The sequence below is a fragment of the Falco punctatus genome (assembly GCF_963210335.1).
Source record: "Falco punctatus genome assembly, chromosome: 7".
NCBI classification, from domain to species: domain Eukaryota; kingdom Metazoa; phylum Chordata; class Aves; order Falconiformes; family Falconidae; genus Falco; species Falco punctatus.
Window position 1 is genome coordinate 53311549 of NC_137587.1, and position 19863 is coordinate 53331411.

At 41.0% G+C, this 19863-nt stretch overlaps 1 protein-coding gene across 3 annotated transcripts; it reads left to right on the forward strand.

Annotated features, from left to right (window-relative positions):
• The first annotated feature begins 3432 nt into the window (after nucleotides 1-3432).
• LOC308067365 (threonine--tRNA ligase 1, cytoplasmic-like) lies at nucleotides 3433-19845 on the forward strand. 3 transcript variants are annotated; one of them, XM_080396121.1, is made up of 19 exons: nucleotides 3434-3720; nucleotides 3986-4144; nucleotides 4914-5104; nucleotides 5636-5759; nucleotides 6881-7002; nucleotides 7794-7911; nucleotides 8543-8607; nucleotides 9306-9384; nucleotides 10586-10732; nucleotides 12166-12264; nucleotides 12589-12755; nucleotides 13304-13466; nucleotides 14379-14516; nucleotides 14958-15035; nucleotides 15133-15233; nucleotides 16273-16377; nucleotides 17174-17246; nucleotides 17979-18093; nucleotides 18215-19845. In XM_080396121.1, the coding sequence occupies exons 1-19, from the start codon at nucleotides 3472-3474 to the stop codon at nucleotides 18361-18363; spliced, it is 2442 nt and encodes an 813-aa protein (XP_080252247.1). In that variant the 5' UTR covers nucleotides 3434-3471; the 3' UTR covers nucleotides 18364-19845. The 3 variants fall into 3 exon arrangements, with proteins under 3 accessions (XP_080252249.1, XP_080252247.1, XP_080252248.1); XM_080396122.1 differs by having other exon boundaries at nucleotides 3435-3720; nucleotides 4052-4144; XM_080396123.1 differs by lacking the exon at nucleotides 17979-18093 and having other exon boundaries at nucleotides 3433-3720.
• The last annotated feature ends 18 nt before the right edge of the window (nucleotides 19846-19863 follow it).

A 19863-nucleotide genomic window follows, 5' to 3' on the forward strand; every position in this document is an offset into this window, starting at 1 on the left:
TGCATTTATTGTGCAGTATTCAGTAAGCAGAGTAAACATAATGTGGACGGACAGAGTGCAAATACATACTGCTGTCTGTAATTATTGTAATTCTAATGGAATAAAGAAGGCCTACATACAAATCATAAAAAAATCTAGCTCAATGCCTGCAGCCTCCTAAGAGGATTACGTTCCACTAATTAGCCCTTTACAACTGTTAACAGCTTCTGAACCGTAATGATGAGACTGAGAATTGCTTCGTTACTGTTACTTTTTAATTCTGTAAGTGATCGTCAAAGGTATCCCTTCGCAAAAAATAATTCATTCAAGACAACAGCTGATCCAACTGAAATAATCTGTACAAGCCGGTACAGGATGGCATGAAGTGCCTTGTGTACACGTTACTGTTGTATTCCTCAGAGGCATGCCCAGCCCACGGGACAAGCGCCCTCCACTTCTGATTCCTTCATAAAATATTAGCTTTATAAGGCAATGGCATTACACATTTAGAAAACATGTTTCTGTCAATATTTTTTTTATATTTATATGCATTGTTATGTGCATATATGTGTGTATATATATATATGTACTGTTATATGCAAAAGGTAAAAAAAAAAAAGGGTTACAGAACAAGACCTTTCTTGTGAAGGTAAATATCTCACTGTGAAGAACAACAACGTTTCTGCATGTTTTGATCTTTCAGGTGCGTCCAAGCAAAATAAAACGCCACGTAGTGCCCGTTTGGCGCGGCAGGTCTGACGGCGGGGATTACTGCAACCCCGGTGGAGGTGTTCTGCCACTGGCCATCCGTCAGTGCGGATCACGCGTTACATAACCCCCTTATGCAAATGCTGCTTAATACACGGACTTTGGGGCTGTGTTTTCATACTTTCTGTCACCATAAGTGCCCCGTATAGAAAAGCTATGAGTGCTTCCCGCCTCCTCCTCCGGGTTCTTGGTCTGCTTGTGTTGTTTCCGTTACTTCCAACGGATAATGCACCCATGTCCTCACCCGTGCAGCCTTACCTGAGGTTTTCCTAAGGGTGCTTTACCTGTCGTGCAGCAAACAAAAATATTTTGCCTGTTTTTAGGAAAACAAGTTTTATAACATTTTCAGTCCTTATGATGTTAAGATGCAACCACTGTGTCCTACTGTCAGGATTCTTCTCTTTAGAAATTTTCAAGTATCCCTCAGCTGGCATGACAGTTGGCTACCGACAGTATAATGCTTTAGGAATTTTATTGTGTATATCCCAGAACTGTTGGGCAGCCCCGCCTGTCACCTTGTGGTAGGTTGCAGGTGTAACAAGCCTCCTATGTGACTCCTTATCTGGAGTTTGGACTAGCGGGATCAGGTGTTCTAAGCCACGTTAGTGGTCCCAGTTTGGAATGTTATGGTTTATTGACCACAAGCAGCGAGACCCACGTGCTTCTTCTGTAATCATCTTGAATGTGCTCAGGTAGAGCTCCCTGTGCATCGCATGGCAGCACACACCACCTGAAAGGTGACCCGTTGGGGGCAGGCAGGTGGTGAAGGGCATCTGCTGTCCCGTTCAGCGAGCCGTGTGGCTCAACAAGGGTCACACACAGCGGCAGAGGAAGGAGACAACCTGTCCCAAAGACCTGACACCTTTAGAAGTAAGGGCTGCTTTATAAGCCTGATGCTCAAGATTCCCTTTGATTTTTGAACCTCCACAGGGGCCCCCATATTCTCAGTGAACAATCCTCATGTATTTGCTCCTCTCCAAGTAATTTCTCTCTCAGAAGTTCACTAGTACTGATACCGCAATACCTCAGCAGGCAGAAGATCCTGATGAAGCCTGGTACTCCACAGATGTTAGACAGCACCTTGTACATCAGCCTTCTCAGCCGCTGTAATTTCTGAGTTTTTCCGTTACTTCAATAAATGTTAGCGTAACGCCATAGTTACAGTTTGGGGTTCATAAGACAGTGTCCAAAGATGAGATACAGCAGATGTAACCTGAATACATTTCTCAGCACTTAATCTCAAAACTAAATCTGTGTTGATTTTATTGTGCTGATAACACTGATGATCATCAGTATCCTAAGTGGAATAATGTATTCTGCATAGTAATGAATTTAGCAGGTAAAAAAAAACAGGTGACCTGTCAGATTAACAACAAAATTAATTTTAAAGGAAGCTATAGAGTATGTCCTATTTTTACACAGTTCTCCCCGTGAGTCCATCCTCAAAGAAGAGTGACCTTGCTATATATAGTAAGTGATAGACATAAGTGTGGGCAAGTTCCATCTCTTGAGAAAAGGAAGAATTGGTGCAAATGAAAAATGTATCAGTTTGCTGGGGGCTATTCTCAGTACACCTTAAATAACAAAACTGTTTTTTTTAAAAAAAAAAAGCATGAAAACGTCCAGCTGTGGCAGAATGATTAGCAGAAGTAACTACAAAGCGGTTAGAAAATTCTGGGTATTTATGGGAGAGGAAGTGGTACTCTGCAGTGAAAATGCAAAGAGAGGCAGGTAGAACATGAGCTGCTCAATACAGACAGTGAGTTGCACTACACACAGCAGTCACCCAGGAAAACGGGAGAGGTGAGCGACCCCTTGCAGTCTGTGAGTACGCAGGCAGGGCCGACAGGGCCGCAGTGCGGGCTGGGCGCGCAGCACCTGCGCTCTGTGCCACGGAACAGGCCACAGGCCACGGGGCTGCCTCAGGTGGGGGCTGTCCCCGTCTCCCACCTCCTGCAGGTGCTCTGCCGTTCTGAGGATGCTCTGTCTTTCTAAGGATGCTCTGTCATTCTGAGGTGCGTGGTAACCACCATTCCGTTATTTGAAGAGCCCTTTGAGACCCCCTGAAAGGAGGTGTGTATTTAAATGTTATTAAGCGTTCCTCTTCTGTGTTTTTAAGAACACATGAGCTCTGCTGATGCTGAACTGGGCAGGTGGGAACACCACACATTTTTTGGCCAGGTCTGCTCATGTCTGCTAAATCAAGTACATCTTCCCTTGTGTACATGGCACCGGTGTTACTGTGTGGATAAACGCAGCCCCACTCAGGATCTGGCTGCTGCGGCAGACCAGGGGAGATGGCAGCAGAAGTCCTGCAAAGGACCAGGATGACAAGACCTGTCTGGGCAGAAACTTGTCCCCTCGGTTTACCTGGGCTAGCCGTAGCGGGTCTGCGGGGATGGTGCAGTTTCGCTGTGCTGCAGGTGTGGGCTGTCCCCTCCCTGTCACGCACCCCTCGTGCAGCCGCGCCGGCCACCGAATGGCCCCACCGGGATTTGCAGACCCAGCGACGCGGCTCCCGCCGCAGCCCCGCCGCTGCCAGCACCCTGGGGGAGGCGGAGGGGCGCAGACCCGACCGGCTGCGCATCGCCCCGGCGCGGCCCGGGGGTGCGCGACACCGGCCCGGCAGCAGCCACCCCAGGCGGGGCGGGGGCGGGGCGGGGGGCGGGACGGGGGCGCGTCCCGCCTCGGGGGGGCGGGGCGACGCGGTGCCGCCTGGGGAAGATGGCGGTGGCCGCGGAGGCGGTGGCGCGGCGGGTGTGGCGGCAGGAGCAGGAGCTGCGCTGGCTGACGGCGGAGGTCGGCCGGCTGAAGGAGCAGGGGGCGCTGAGCAGCCCCGGGGGCGGCAGCCCCGAGCTGCAGCGGCTGCGGGCCGAGAACGAGAAGCTGCGCTACCGCCTCCTGCACCTGCGCCGCAGCCTGGCGGCCGAGCTCGGCCGGGCGGCGCCGGCGGAGTCCCCGGCTGGCGGGCAGGTAGCGCCCGGGGGGGGGGCAGCCCTTCCCGGGGGGGGGACGCGGGGCCGGCCCTCCCTGGGGTGGGGTGGGGACACAGGGGGCCGGCCCTCCCTGGGGTGGGGGGGGACACAGGGGGCCGGCCCTCCCTGGGGTGGGGGGGGACACAGGGGGCCGGCCCTCCCTGGGGTGGGGGGGGACACGGGGGAACGGCCCTCCGCGGGGTGGGGGGGACACGGGGGGACGGCCCTCCCCGGGGTGGGGGGGACACACGGTTCCTGTCCAGCCCAGTGCCGGGTGCTGGGAGGAGGCCGGGGCGCAGGGCTGCGCTCCATGCGGTCCCTGCTTCCAGAAAGTCTCCAGCGCAAGTCTGGCGGTGGCGGTGAATCAGAATAAAGAGGAAAAGGAAGAAGCAAATGAAGCTGTGAACCGACATCGGAATGATGTAAGTAATAACAGGAGGGGGAGCAGTGTTTGGTAGGTGCAGACACAGTGCTGCAGTGAGGTACTCTGCTGTGTTCTGAAATCCAGAGTTTTGAAAGAAGGCTCGCGATAGCACACGTACGGAAAAATCATTGTGTAAGAGCTTCATCTTGCACGTAATTAGTCGGGCTACTTCTGCATTCCTAGATCCCTACTTTCTATGCAACGAAAGGATCGCCCCGTTGCGAGGCACGGGTCAGGATGCAGCGGCCCCCAGAGAGCCACGGTTTGGGCGCAGTTGGGCAGTGTGCGCAGCGGCTGGACGCGTGTACTGGCAGCGCTGGCTCCTGCGATAGGGCTCAGTAACGCGCCGTGCACTGAACTGATGGAACGTCCCACCAGTGCTCGTATTTGGGTGTGATGCCTTGGGTGGACTGACGGCAGCGGGGCTTGCTGGAGCAATTCAAACCTCCATAATGTCAGCTAAGCGCAAATTCTGGGGCAGGGGTACGGGAAGAGGCTTTCCAAGGTCGGACTAACAAAGGCGTTTAGGCCTGGCTTGATGAACGTTGGAAGACTGGAAAGCCGCTATGGGATAGTCAGCAAGTTAGATGGGACTGTCCTGTGCATAATTATTTACAAATACTTTGCCACGTATTAGTGTAAATCCTTGTACAGTGAAATCTGGTCTTGGTTGGAACGTCTGGGGATGCACGAACACTTGAACACTGTGACTGCTTTTATCGTCTTTCTCGTACAAATGCGTGTGTGTATGATGTAATTTGTTACAGCTGCAGTGTGGGCCAAGCTTCATAGAAGACAGACTGAAGATTTATGAGGCTCTGAAAAAAGAGCATGACGCTTTGCTGGCTTACAGAGCGGCCAACCAGAGCAAACCCATCAAAGTTACTCTGACGGATGGAAAGATGGCTGAAGGGGAATCTTGGAAAACCACGCCGTATCAGTTAGCTGTGGGAATTAGGTAACGTGCAGGCTCAAGGAGTTGTACTTAGTTAGTAACAGATTCATCACTGCAAGAGTACCTTCCTCTCTTACCTTGTACATAAAATACATACATCACGGTGAGTGAGTGGTGATTCTTAAGCTGGTTTATTTAGAAAGCATTGAAATTTCAGCTTAATGCAGAAGGAACAGCTGGGTGAGGTTACTGCTCTGAGTCGCGCTCGAGGTTCTGCACTGGGGCATAATGCTTGCTTCCGATTAATAAACACAGCAATCAGTGAGGCTGCTGGGAATTCCTAGAGACATCCTAAGTTCTGTGAGTTACCAGGTAACAGCAGAAAGTGTTGATAAAAGCAGGTGCTCAGTGCTGAAAACAGTTGAATGAAACTTTTGAGACGTTAAGGGTCTGTACCTTAAAAGTAGAAAAGTGTTGAGGATGACCGCACAAAGAAAAGTTAAAGGTCTTTAGGTGCTATGACATGTGGGTGGAGCCTCACAGAGTTTAGGAGCCTAAATATTTTGGTCTCTTTTCACCATTTGTGTGTTTCAGTCAAGTGTTGGCTTCAAATGCGGTCATTGCCAAAGTGAACGGTGAACTGTGGGACCTGGATCGTCCGCTGGAGGGAGATTGTACTCTGGAGCTGCTTATGTTTGATAATGAAGAAGCCAAAGCTGTGAGTAAACACTCACTGGTTTCTGCTTGATTAAAGGAACTAATGACATGAAACTGTTTGCAGCATTATGCTTTTAAAATCTTGAATATTTTTTTTTTTTAAAAAAAGATAATCCCCGAAACTATTAAAGTAAATGTATTTGTCATGGATACTAAGTTCCTATGATACAGAGGTGAATACAGTCTTGGTGTTCTTCCCGTCTCTTTTACATAAACCAGTTATTTATCACAGAAGATTGTACAGAATGTCCTGATTCATGTGCGATCTTGAAGTAGTTTGATGTCATCTAAGACGTGTTCTGTGGTTGGACTCTGTTTGAAGGTCAGGCACTGAAAGCAATAGTGAGGCTGGCTTACGCTTTCCTAAAAATTGTCCAATATCAGATTTGAGTCACAAGTAACATCTACAACTCCTTGTACTGGCACTGTGTGTTAGAAACCTAAGTAGGCGTATTTTAGCCAATTAAACTATGAATATATTTAGTGACATACTCAGGATAATGGGATTCAGTTGTGAGCCTATGTTTAACTTTATGCACTAGAACTAGACTTCATTTTGTCAAAGAATTATTCAGGTGATTGAGCTTGTTTGAGGCATTTCAGGAGCCTGTAACGGCTTCACCCTGTAGCAGTGGCTATGAAGTGCTCCGATTTAATAGGGACTTACAACATAAGACTGGTATTGATGTGCTGGGGTGTTGCTTAACAGGACTGTAAAGCACATTACCTGAGATGTCAGAGAGGGGAGTCAATGTACTGTATGTGAGCAATGGTAAATTGGTTGGCTACATCGCTTTAGGTGCAGTTAGTACTGCACAGACCTTTAACTGACGGGAAACTAACTTGTAAATGAACAAGGTACAATAGGACTAAGGTGATGAAATCATGCAGAGGTATAATCATCTTTCAGACTGAAATACCACAGGGCTTTGTTGCTGTATCTGCCATTATAGTAAACATTTAGCATACTTCAGAATAAGAACAGAAAATTGTTACACCTCTCACAGAATTTAAGGAACGATTCCAGTGTATTTCCCATCTGCAGATACACCTCTTTTAGTTTTTCTTTTTAGTTACACAATGCCAATGCCCTGTGACTTGCTCATCTCTCTTTATTTGCAGGTTTATTGGCATTCAAGTGCTCATATTCTTGGAGAGGCCATGGAAGGTTATTTTGGGGGCTGCTTATGCTATGGACCACCAATTGAGAACGGATTTTATTACGACATGTACATTGAAGATCGGTAAAATTTCAGCACTTCAATACTCTTACTGAATCTCAATACTATAATTATTTTTGTTCAGTCATGTTTCTGCATGTTAAAAGGAAAGTCGTATATCCAGTATGGTTTAAAACTGAGAGGTTAGTCTTCTGTGTATATGTAATAAGTGTGTCTATTTAAATTCATGAGCAGTGTTCAGACACCTGCTCCGTAAGACTTGTGGCTGTTTAATGTTCTGTGAAAAAACGTGTAGTGTTGGGGTAAAACTCGCTGAAGTTCCTGGGAGATGTAGGCGACTGTTTCCTTGAAGAATCATGGGAGTTTGGTTTCAGAGTGCCATAGTCACTTGTAGAAATGGCACGTATGCATGTCAGTCCTATAGGTGTTTACTACTTCTCTAATCCTTGTGCACAGCCTTACAATTCTGTTTTTCCCTTGTTTATCTTTCTGTAGTCAGGGCGAATACTGAATCTGCATCAGCTGATAAACTACCTCTTGCAGCTGGGTTGAGCCTTTTTTTTTCCTTCCTTTTTTCTTAAATCATACATACTTTTGAGCTACAGATCTTCCAGACATTTAAACGTTTCTGGAAGACTGTTCTAGGAATGACTGCAGTGGATTTTTCAGGGTGACAGAGTCTGTGTTTCTGAGTATAGTGTCTGAAAGTACAGCTGACTCGAAGAAAGGACTGTGACCAATCACAAGAACGCAGTCCATGTTTTCAGATTAGACCACTAGAAAGCGGTCACTTAAAAAATGGGAGTAATAAAATAATAAATTTATATTCCTTTTGCCTGTGTCTTTTTGTTTAGAGGTGTATCTAGTAATGAATTCCCACTACTGGAAAACCGCTGTAAAAATATCATAAAAGAGAAGCAGGCTTTTGAAAGGCTGGAAGTCAAAAAGGAGATCCTGTTAGAGATGTTTAAGGTAAATCTTAGGAGTAGCTGTGATTCTGGTACCATGATCTTTTGAAATGTAACTTACAAAATATTGCATGTCACTGACTCATCAGAATAGTATCTGTGTAATAAAACAAAGAAAAAGAATAGCATCTTTTCCCCCTCTCCATATCCCTGTCAAGTGTTCAGGATGTTTTCAGGCAGGAATAAAAGCAATTTTTTACTACACAAGAACACCTCAAGCTCAATGAGACGACATAGAAATTTGCATACAAAATGCATACTTTCATTCTGGCTCACCTGAGAGACAAGCCAAAAAAGACTTTTGTCCTCTATTACTCTTTTTTTACACAGTGTGTATTACCAGCCTCAGTGTTGTATGTTTGAATTGCCTCTCAAAAATGCTTTGAGGTGTTTGGGTGATAATCACTATGCTTAACACAACCCCAAAGAAATTAAGATATTTTTGTCTCTTTGCCCTCTTGTTTTATAACTCTTCTGAAAGAATGTTGAACTTTTACATAAATATATGTGATCATGTGATTTTTTTTTAGTTGTGTCTTTTACTGATGCATTTGCATTATTAATACATAATTTTAAAATACAATTGCATTAGCCGTTTTATTGATATTTCTAACTTTTCATGTTTCCCCACACAGTATAACAAGTTTAAGTGTCGTATCCTTAATGAGAAGGTGAACACACCAACTACCACAATATACAGGTAAAGAAAAATAAGGTAAAAGGTATTATGAAATTCTACAGTTAGGTATATTACTTTCAAACTGAGAGGAAAAGAAACTCCCCCCCCAGTTTCTGAATACTTGTGTGATTGGAACTTGATTTTGCAGTTAATATTGCTACTTATGTTAAGTCTGATCTTTTCTTTCTCTGCTGGGGCAGCTTAGGTCTCAGTTTGTGGACAAATGGCAAATCCACTTTTCACTCCTTCCTTCAAGTTTCAATAAACAGAGTAAAATAAGTTACTGCCTGTGACATTGAATGTTGGATAATGGGTAAAGCTAACTCTGAGCTCACTGTGGGGTGAGGAACATAACAACGTTCAGTTGCCAGAGATAAAACCAGTTAGTTGGAAGATGGCAAAACCATTTTTTTTTCCTGTTTGATGTGCATAGTTTGAAATTTCCTGGTCAACTTTTAACAAAGTTTACATATGCAACTATATGAATTGCTGAGTGTGTTACGATGCTCTTATAAAGGAGCAAGTGTGCTATTTACTGGGTGAATATTCTGCTTCAGGTAGAAGGCACAATTATTTATAAGATTGCACTGAATTTGCCAAGTGTTGCATTTGGATACTTACTAGTGTGTTTGAACATGTTGAGCGTTAACGTGTATGCCATTAGTGAGTGTATTTAGAATGTTGTTGTGAAATAAATGCTTTTTTCTTTTGGTGTATAGATGTGGCCCACTGATTGATCTCTGCAGGGGTCCACATGTGAGACACACTGGAAAAATTAAGGCCCTTAAAATATTTAAGGTCAGTTTAAATGAACTGTGCGTTAAAACTTAACTAAGCTGCGGGTCAGTTGATTTATTTATGCATTTATTTGTCCTTAAGTGATTATGCTAGGGTCCTTTGTATTGTTTTCTTTGTTTACTTGAAAACAGTCCTTCATTTCTTTCCCAGCTCCCATTGTGCAAGTAGAAGTACAGACTCTCATCATTCATCTACTTCCAAGGTTTACTGACCCTTGACCATCACAATAGTACTTCAGTGAAAGTGAACAGCATCTCTTTATCAGAGTACGAGTGCAGTAACATGCATGCTTAGGCTGTAATGAAAAGCACTGCAAAAATACTCAAGCTGGTAGTCACTAGATTAGCTGTGGAACTGATTATTCTGTGCACAGTAGAGAAGCGTGATGCCTAAGCTTATGTGGCAGTAGTGTGCTAGGGTCTCCAGCCAGCACTGCACTCTGTAGTACAGATGTCCTAGCTGAAGCCTACTAGCTGTCACATTTGTGGGGGGTGGGTGTGTGTGTGCGCTTGGTTCTGCAGTAAATGAACATCCAGGATACTCACTGGGTCAGAAAATAGTAATACCTTGTAAGATGGTATCTCTCACGTACAGGAGGTAAAGTGGACCCTGGTAGGTCTTCAGGTGCTGCTGTTGAAAAATGGCATTGCTCACAGGAAAGCCAGAGACAGCGTTTGCAGATGACTCTGGTTATGCAGTTGCTAATTTTGGTAAGCTTATTAGCCTGACCTTACTGGCACATTCATCATAGTTGCTTTAGCTGGCTTTGAGGCTGAAGTTTATGTAACTCTTTCGAGTTCCAGGGATTAGGTGTTACATGGTCAAAACAGCTAGGATTGCACTGTGAGAGTGAGTTCCGCTTCGGCTTCCGTGTTTCACTGCTGCATTATGTTTTGAACATAAGAGCTGCTTTTTTTGAAGGTATAATGTAAGATGATAAAACATGCCGTGATGTGAGTTAAAACAAGGTGCCTAAGTAGAATAAAAGTATGGCTTGACGAGTCACTTGTGATTGTCTTCTGCATTGGTATGCTGACTAAAAGGCAGTGCAAGTATTGTGTTATTAGAAACAAATTCTGGGTGACTGCATAGAATTATTTTCCCAAGGAAAAAAATCATAACATTTGAATGCATTAGTGTTTATTCCTCCTTTCCCTGAGAATATATAGTATTATCTTAAAGTACGGGTTTTTTGCATCAGAATTCCTCTACGTATTGGGAAGGAAAAACTGACATGGAAACTCTGCAGAGAATATATGGAATATCTTTTCCTGATAACAAAATGATGAAGGAATGGGAAAAATTCCAGGAAGAAGCCAGAAACCGGGACCATAGGAAAATTGGAAAGGTACACTATTTCATGGTCTACTTCTCTTTTATGCGTCTGAAGTAGAACTAATTCTCCTTCGTGGTTTGGGGTTCTTTTTCCATTTTTTTAACTGAATGGGAGCCTGTTCTATGAACTTCTTCGTGTCAGTTACATTTTAAAATTCTAATTTTACAAACTCAACTTGTCACTTGGATACAAATGTTAGGAGGAAGTAATGAGGCAGTCCCTCTGTTTAGGGAAGAATATCTTAAACCTTTTAATGTAGTCTTTTCAGAAACTACCTAAAACACTGTATCTTTCATAGAAGAGAGAAATTACTTGAGACTGTATAAATAATATGGTCATTTTTTTATAGGTATAAATAATATAGTAGTTAGGTGTATGTACATGTGGTACTTCAGCAGTTGTGAATATTGTTCATATATTTCTTGACCAGATTTAAATGACGAGATGTAACCCTAAATTGAGTGTAAATCAGAAGACACTGGATTGACACAGACAAGGACTGTGACCCAATATTGATCACACTGGCATGCGGTCCCCTAATTGTGTCACCTTTGCTATAGTTTTGTAGAGAAGGTGGAGATACAGGGAGGGTATTTGAGGGAAGGAAAGAAGCTTTGTGGATATTTAAAGGTACCATGGGTAGTGCAGGTGAAAGCAGGGAGACATCTGTTTGAAAAACTTGTGTAATTGGAGGTCAGCATTGTTGGCCGAGAGGACGCAGGCATGAACCTCTCTGCTTACTGGCAGACATGAAAGAAGAGACTGTGAAGGGCCTTCATAAGAAAAGATAACGACTGAGGGTGACTCAGAGGAGGAAGATGCCCATGAGGAATTTATAGAAAACAGTGACAAAGGGAAGTAGTAGAAAAATTATCTTCACAGAAGTGCTCATGCTTATTTCTATTAACTCATTAAGACTTGAACATTTGTATAGTATTTGTTTGATTACTTGCATGACTTTTCAAAAAACCAAATTATCTAGTATCGATCAAACAACTTGCTTAGCGTTTATATGTCTAATATCTGTGATACGAAGAGGCTAAAGTTCTTCAAAGATGTGTCAGAGCCACACCGCTGAGCTTCTGTTTTTCAGACAGAATTCCAAAAAAGAATGACTGGCTCACAAGCTTCAGCCATCAACTCTCAGATGTGATGGGTTAATTGCTTTGGTTGCTAAAGGTTAGATTGGTTAAGGTTTCAGGATTTTGAGGAAATGTGTATTTATGTAGTCACAGTCAAGTGGAATTTCTGTGTTAATACAAACTTGTAAGAGTAAGAACTACAGATGAATTAACCACTGTTGCTGAGGACTTGTAGGCTTCTGGAAATCATCTTGTTGCTGTAATAATTTGGTTTTGTGAGCAGATGTCAACACGTGTGAAGTAGTCATGTTCTGCAGTTCCATCTGCACTGGTGTTACAGCATTCTGTTTTTAATTTATCTAGGAGCAAGAACTCTTCTTCTTTCATGATTTGAGTCCTGGAAGCTGTTTTTTCCTCCCTAGAGGTGCCTTTCTTTATAACACACTCATGGATTTCATACGAGTGAGTATAGATACTAATGTAACTCCTAACAACCTTAATATCCATCGTTCATCTTAAGTGATAGGTCATTCACAGCACTGAGCTATCCACAGAAAGAGATACATCTATGTATGTAAACACATACCAGATTTTCACTATGGTTATACAGATCTACCCTCTTTGATAATAGGGCAGAGTAAAGCATTGACCTGTGCTTTTTCCCATTGTGCAAAACCCACATGTGCAGCAGTCCTTTAGTCTCCCAGTAAATCACCATCATAAGAACACAAGCTTTAGCTTGTCAAAAGCTCTGTCACCTTTTAAATGTTGATTTTTGTTTTATAGGAGGAATATCACAGACGTAATTTTACTGAAGTTGTATCTCCAAACATCTTCAACAGTAAACTCTGGGAAGCTTCAGGACACTGGCAGCACTACAGTGAAAACATGTTCTCTTTCGAGATCGAGAAGGAAACCTTTGCTCTGAAACCGATGAATTGTCCAGGACATTGGTGGGTAGTCTCACCTGAAAACCTTCTTATTTTACTATATTTACCCTTTTTGGGGCTGAGAGGAAATAAATGAAGTGTTAATACATGTTATCATGTATGTTTACAATAGACTACGAAGCAACTAGTGTGTCCAGAGAGCTTCCCTGACACTGTCCCAAAGCCAACCAAATGCAATTCTTACAGGATGATCTTTCAGTGAGCCTGCACTAAGTGAGCTAGGTTTGTGCATGCTAATACTACTCTGTACCAAGAGTAAATACAAATTATGTTGGCTAGAGATTGGCATCAGATGTGATGTTCCAAAAGAAGGTCCAGATGAGCCAGTCTTAATTGTTAACTGTCAGTGTTTCTTCTAAGAGGTCTTCAGCAATGTGTTCTGATTGCTGCTGCACTTATTCTGTTTGCCTGCCTTTTAGTATGCAGACAACCTGAATGAATAAATACTTTAAAATGTGGTTACTGTCTGTATTGATCTTGTTTTAGGTTTTGTGTTGTCTTAAATTTTCTGTAAGAAGGATAAAAGGAAGGTTCTTTCATGTTCCTTCTAGCTTGATGTTTGCCCATCGTCCACGATCCTGGAGGGAAATGCCTCTTAGACTTGCAGATTTTGGAGTCCTTCACCGAAATGAACTCTCTGGGACTTTAAGTGGTTTGACTCGTGTAAGGTGCTTCCAACAAGATGATGCTCACATCTTTTGCACAATAGAACAGGTAAAACAAACAAGCACACCCACCCCAAAACAACAACAAAAAAAACCCCAAAAATTAAAAAAAACCACCTCCCCCACACCCTCCTCCCACCAGTCAACCAAAAAAGGGCCCTTTCCCAGTGCAAATCAACATCAAACAAGAAAAAAATCCCCCAAATGTTTCCACTCTAGCTTCTTCTATTGCATTGCTTTGTAGCATAATGCTGCTTTTGATGGGGATTTTTGATAGGTTTAGGTACTTCCTTCTTAGTCATCTGATATTTCTTATTTCTTAACCTGCAATATTGCTGAAGTCAACAGGCTGTGGAACTTGGCATCTCTGATACAAGTACCTTAGCTAGCAATGCCATAATTTGTATTACTTCTTGGTCTCTTTGAAATTGATGTGTCTCTTATACCAAAAGAAGAAAACAATCTTACTTGAGGGACATTATTGATTGTGCATTATGTAATATTATCTGTATAGTTTTTCCCTTTAGAAAGATACATTGGGCAACTAAATCCCCAAAGATAAAATCTTTTGCATCTCCCCCTGCAAAGAAAAAAGTTGACCCCATTTTTTTTTCCATAGTAATGCTGAATTAACACTTCTACTTTGTCAGTCATGCCACAGATTTTAGTGGAGGTGTATGAATAAACTGATGTACTCTTGTCAATTCTGACTCATGCAATTTGGCTCCAGAAGCCCAGGCTTAACAAGAACATTACTCTTCCCTCCATGCTTTGAAGCCAAAACACCTCAGTTCTCTTTTCACCCGCTATGTAGATTTGGCTTTGGAGGATGTAATTTTCATGTGATTTTTTTTTTGCTTGTTTTTATTTAATGGACTCGTTCTGGTTATGATGAATTCAGTAATTGATGATGAATTACATTTTTAGGTAAGGAAATTTTAACTAACATATTTTGTTTAAGATTGAAGAAGAAATGAAGGGCTGTCTTGATTTCTTGAAGTCAGTGTATGCTGTCTTTGGTTTTACCTTTCAACTACATCTTTCTACAAGACCAGAAAATTACCTAGGAGAGTTAGAGGTCTGGGATCACGCAGAAAAGGTAATCCATTTAAAAGCAAACAAACAAACAAAACCCTTAATACTTGTATTTGCAGAGGTGCATATTTAATCAAGTTCTTTCATGTTGAATAGTGAAACTGCTTAAATCAGATGCTAAATGTTGTCCTTAATGGAAATGTTTGTTGGAAAATGTCACAATAAATGTGAAATTTCTATATAAACCAAGAACTTTCTGATTCTTACTTAGCTCCTTATCTTGAACTGATTTGATTTTTATTAATCTTTTTTTCTGATGAATCACCACATTTGTACAAGGAACTACTCTTATTTCAAGATTTATTATAAATGACTAAATGGTTGAATAGTAGGAGTCAAGCTGTCTCTTGACTCCATTTGTATTTCAAAGAGAAATGCTTTTACTTACAGTAATGAAAGGCCCTACTACACCTTTTTTTAATTATTCTCTCATTTTTATGATTAGCAACTTGAAAACAGCTTGAATGACTTTGGAGAGCAGTGGAATTTGAATCCAGGAGATGGAGCGTTTTATGGCCCTAAGGTTAGTGAATCAGCATTTTCATACAACTTTGGAATGGATGAGCACATAGACATTATGGAGGCAAACTATATTTAGTAACTGTTATTTTGCTTCACAGATTGATATTAAAATTAAAGATGCTATTGGCAGGTACCATCAGTGTGCTACTATCCAACTTGACTTCCAGCTACCCATTCGATTTAATCTTACATATGTTGGGTGAGTGGCTAAGCTAAATACCTTCCCCTTTAAATACTTTTTTAAAAATGATTGCTTTTTTATCTGTAATTCCCATTGAACTGAGATGTATTAATGCTCTTTTGCTCACTTAACAAACAATTAGCCTGTATATCAGGAGCCTGGTTAGGAGGGAAAACATCCCTGGTGGGCAGAGGCCTGAGTCATGAACTTGAAGATACTTCTTCAGTGTAATGATAGGTTACTTTAATTGGAAGTGCTGCTGATTGCAGGAAAATTTCATCATCTATCTTGCCTGCCAGTTCTGAAAACAACTGGTCATATATAATGCTAAAGAAAACTCAATTTTCACTTAGCGTAGCCACTGTGTCTCCTTTGAAGACGTTGCATACAAATTCAGACGTGGCTTAAGAAGCTAGCATGTTTGTAGCAAGTACTTCACATCCTTTTTCTCAGATGAAGTTAGTTAACTTTGAACATAAACCAAACGCGAACAGTTTTTAGTGAAAATCTCATTTTGGCTTCCAGCTAGCAAGAGGGATATTTATCCACTGAGTGAATTGGTCTTGTTCTATGGTAGATGTCATAGATATCTTTGGTAGGTGATAATACTGTTACGAGCAGCAGCTGGCTTATTTTTAAATCACAGGATTATAATTTAAGAAAAGAAATTAACAGTAAGGGCAGGTAAGGTCCTGTGCAACAAAATAAAAGCAAGACGTAGCAGAAAAGAAAGAGCAAGGAAGAACACAGAATAGTAAGATGCACAGAAGTGAAGCAGAGTCAGTTGAGTATTGTTTCAAACTGAGGCATTTGTCCCTGTGCCGCTAGCTACAGGCATTATTATTTTAAGTCGCTCTGATAATTCAGTATTCTTTTAAAAGCCCAGTTTACTTATATTTTCAATAAATCAGTAGGTTTTGCCCACGTATAAATAACTCAATTTTGTATTTCCATGAAAAGTAGAATCAAAAATATAAGTAAGATTATCTGTGTGTGAGCTAAGAGAATTTTCTTTTTCTTTTCTTTTTTTTTTTTAATTTTACTTACCCTTTTTCAGTAAGGATGGCGATGATAAGAAAAGGCCAGTGATTATTCACAGGGCTATCTTGGGATCTGTGGAGAGAATGATAGCTATTCTAGCAGAAAATTACGGAGGAAAATGGTATGTGGCAAACGTAGCTCTAAGAAATGTTGATAACAGACAATGCAGATTCTCCCTAATGTCCCTTATAATGCAAAATAATATCCCTAGAATTTGCTCAAAATTAGTAGGTAAGACTACAAGAAAAGAAATCTGATTTTATGGTCTCAATTGTATGATACTATTTTATTAATAGTTCATTATTAGAAATTAAATTTAATGAGATTGCAGGGGAAATTATAGCAGAAATAATAATATAGCAGAAATAAGAGTTGTAATTGAATGTATATGTGCTGCATTATTGGGTTTTTTCTTAAAAATCATGCTTTTTATATTGGGAAGATGTTAGACATATCTAGAGCAATTATTTATACAGACATAAATTAGCCCTAATGTGATTTTTTTTTCTTTTCACTTGTAAAATACATTGTTTCATCTCAAATAAGTGCTGAAGATATTTCTTCATTAATGTATTTAAAGTATTAAGGAAGAGTTAATTCTTGCCTTCAGCCACCTATGTCTGACTGTCCATCTTGCACGATAATATATTATAAATAAAAGTGAAAATTATGTGGCAAAAATAAAATTCTGTTTAAAATTGTGTAGTCAGAAAGTGAACAAAAGATCAAAGCTCTGTGTATGTGATTTTACTGGAATCAATGTTTGCTATTTTATGTGAATATAAAATACTACCCAACATCTTTAGCTAACAAATATTTTTATGAAGTAAAGAAACTTGTTGAGGAACATGAGTATGGATATGAATGCAAATGTAAAATGCACGTTTATTTCATGTTTTTCTCGTCCTGCTTGCCAGGCCGTTCTGGCTGTCTCCACGGCAGGTCATGGTTGTGCCTGTGGGACCTACTTGTGAGGAGTATGCCCAGCAGGTGAGAGCAGAGCCTTCCTTTTTATAGTAGCAAGCAATTTTAACAGCTCCTGAAGGAAGTACTTGTCCTAGAACAAAGGATGAATGCTTTAATAATTTTAGAGACATATCTGGGGTGGAGAAGTAAATTTTTCTGTGTAGTCTAAAATTTCTATAAGCCTGAGAAAGGGATATGTAACTAAGTGTTTTAGGTTCTGTTATGTACATACTTCACTAATTATTAAAGGAAAAATCATCCTGGATGACAAACCTTATATAATAATGTTTCATTACAGAATTACCTGCTTAAAGTAGGGGCAGAGCCGGTTCCTTCCATTCCCCAGCATGTATATTCTTGACTACATTACATTTGACCATGGTTGTTTTTACCCCTCTGCCCTGCTTTTCTTTTAATACAAGCATAAAGTGCTTTTGTCCCTTTGCCTCTTTCTCCTTTCTCTGACTGAGGAAACATTTTTGACATTCAGCAGCGTAGCTGTCTGAGGAGATCAGCAAATACTTGATACAGATGCTACCTTATTTTGTCTTCCAGCTGGAGCCCTGCTAGGCCCTTAAGTGTGTGTGCAGCTTTCTTCAAATAACTTCATTGACTTTCCTTAGAATGATTCACAAGAGCAAAATTGTGCATGTACATGAGTTAATTATTGGAAGAGATCAGGGATTACAGCATGTAAAATTTGTTGTTTAATATATACTGTAATATTAAGCAAGAGTGTTTTGGTTTTCTTTTTAGGTTTGCAGAGAATTTTTTGAAGCGGGATTTATGTCAGATGTGGATCTAGATCATAGTTGCACGTTAAACAAGAAAATTAGGAATGCACAGCTGGCCCAGTATAACTTTATCTTAGGTAATAGCAGCATCACATTTCTGAATATCATTTAAGTTTTAACGTTGGCATAGAGTTTGTCTAGACCCTAATTTTGTGATGTAAGTAGTCAGTTTAATATTGTGTGTGATATGCCTTGCAGTGGTTGGAGAAAAAGAGAAAGCAAATAACGCTGTCAACGTGCGAACAAGAGACAACAAGGTTCACGGAGAGATTTCGGTATCTTCTGCTATTGAAAAACTCAAGGAATTTAAGAGTTCACATATTCCAAATGCAGAGGAAGAATTCTGATGTTGCTGTCCAGAAAAAAATTTACTAGCTGCCCATGCAAAAATGGTGTTTCTTTCCTCCTGTACAGCACTGATGCTCATCTGAGAGAATTTTCAGTTAACGGGTACGCAAAATAAGCAAAGTAGCAATGTTGGTGCTCCAGAAATAGCATGAGAAGATGGATGCAACAGCCAACTCCTTTGACAGCCCCACGGGATTCCAATCTGGGAGAGTTGCAGAATGCTTAGTTCTAAAGTCCTACACCTCTGCTAAAATATGTTGGTTTTGCTGTGGAAATAAATTAGAGCTGCACAAAGTCAAGGAACAGGAGGTTGGGAAGTGTACTGGCAGCTGCTGCTGCAATTGCTGAGCTACCTCAGTCACATAGCAGTTGCAGAGCTGATGTGACTTTGAATCCAAAGCTTGGCAGTTTGTGGGTGCATCAGGAGCATTTTGGTTTAGGTTTTTTTCTAATGCCAGATTATGTAAAAAATTTTTGTTTGGTTTGGGGGGTGGAGGATGGGAATAGCTTGATGCTTTTTAAACTTATGCTCACAGGCTACGAATACATTGGTGTCTTTGTTGGAAATCTCTGTGAAACAAGGCACTGACTGAGCTGGTGTGATAACTGGTTGCTGTAAAGGTGACTGCCAAGAATGAAGTTGAATTACTCACCATATCTGTGTGTGGAAAGTGTTTTATTTTTTCCTGTGTCAACTGTTGATTTGGCTTTTTTCTAAAACAAACAAAATTTTGAGAAAAAGCTTCCATGTGTAATTTACTGCTGTATTTGCTTGGGGTACTGAGAATGCCAAAAAAGGTGCAGATGACAATCTTAATTTTAAAACACAGCATGTTGGAATTTAAATTGGCCATTATCTGACTTAACGCTTACAAATTATTGTAAATTCACTGTTGCAGGCAATTGAATTGGATTATTTTGAGATTAATTTCTACCATTATTTTTTTAATTTTATATGCTGTTTTTTAGTCAAGGCTTAGATAGCATTAAATACACTACTCAATTATCTAAGCTATGCAGTTGTAGTTGTGATTTCAGTACCACTGAAATGAAGCAGAAAATACTATTTAGTGCTTAGATGTTACACAAACACAAAGTGAGTGTTTTACTTCTGCCTGACAGTTGTACAGACTTGTGTTGTCAGCCTTTGTTTTGTTAGTTTGGTTTTGTGTATGTTTTTACAAACTGATTATCCCCCATTTCTAAAAGAAAAAAAAACACCCACCAAATAACAAAAAATGGAAGGAACAAGCGCTGGGAAAAGCTTCTGTTCCATTTTACAGAATTAACAGGGGTGGTGGTGGGTGATTTTGATTTATATTTAGGAATAATGTGTTTTATATATAAAATATATTTTTTATGGACTACAGCCTACATGATGCATGTGTGATGTATTCAGACTGCAGAATTAAAACCTTTGGGGTTTTTTTCAGTGAATTTCAAGGTTTTGCAAATAAAAGACTAACTTTTTAGCATACATCTATCTATGCTGTTGCCAC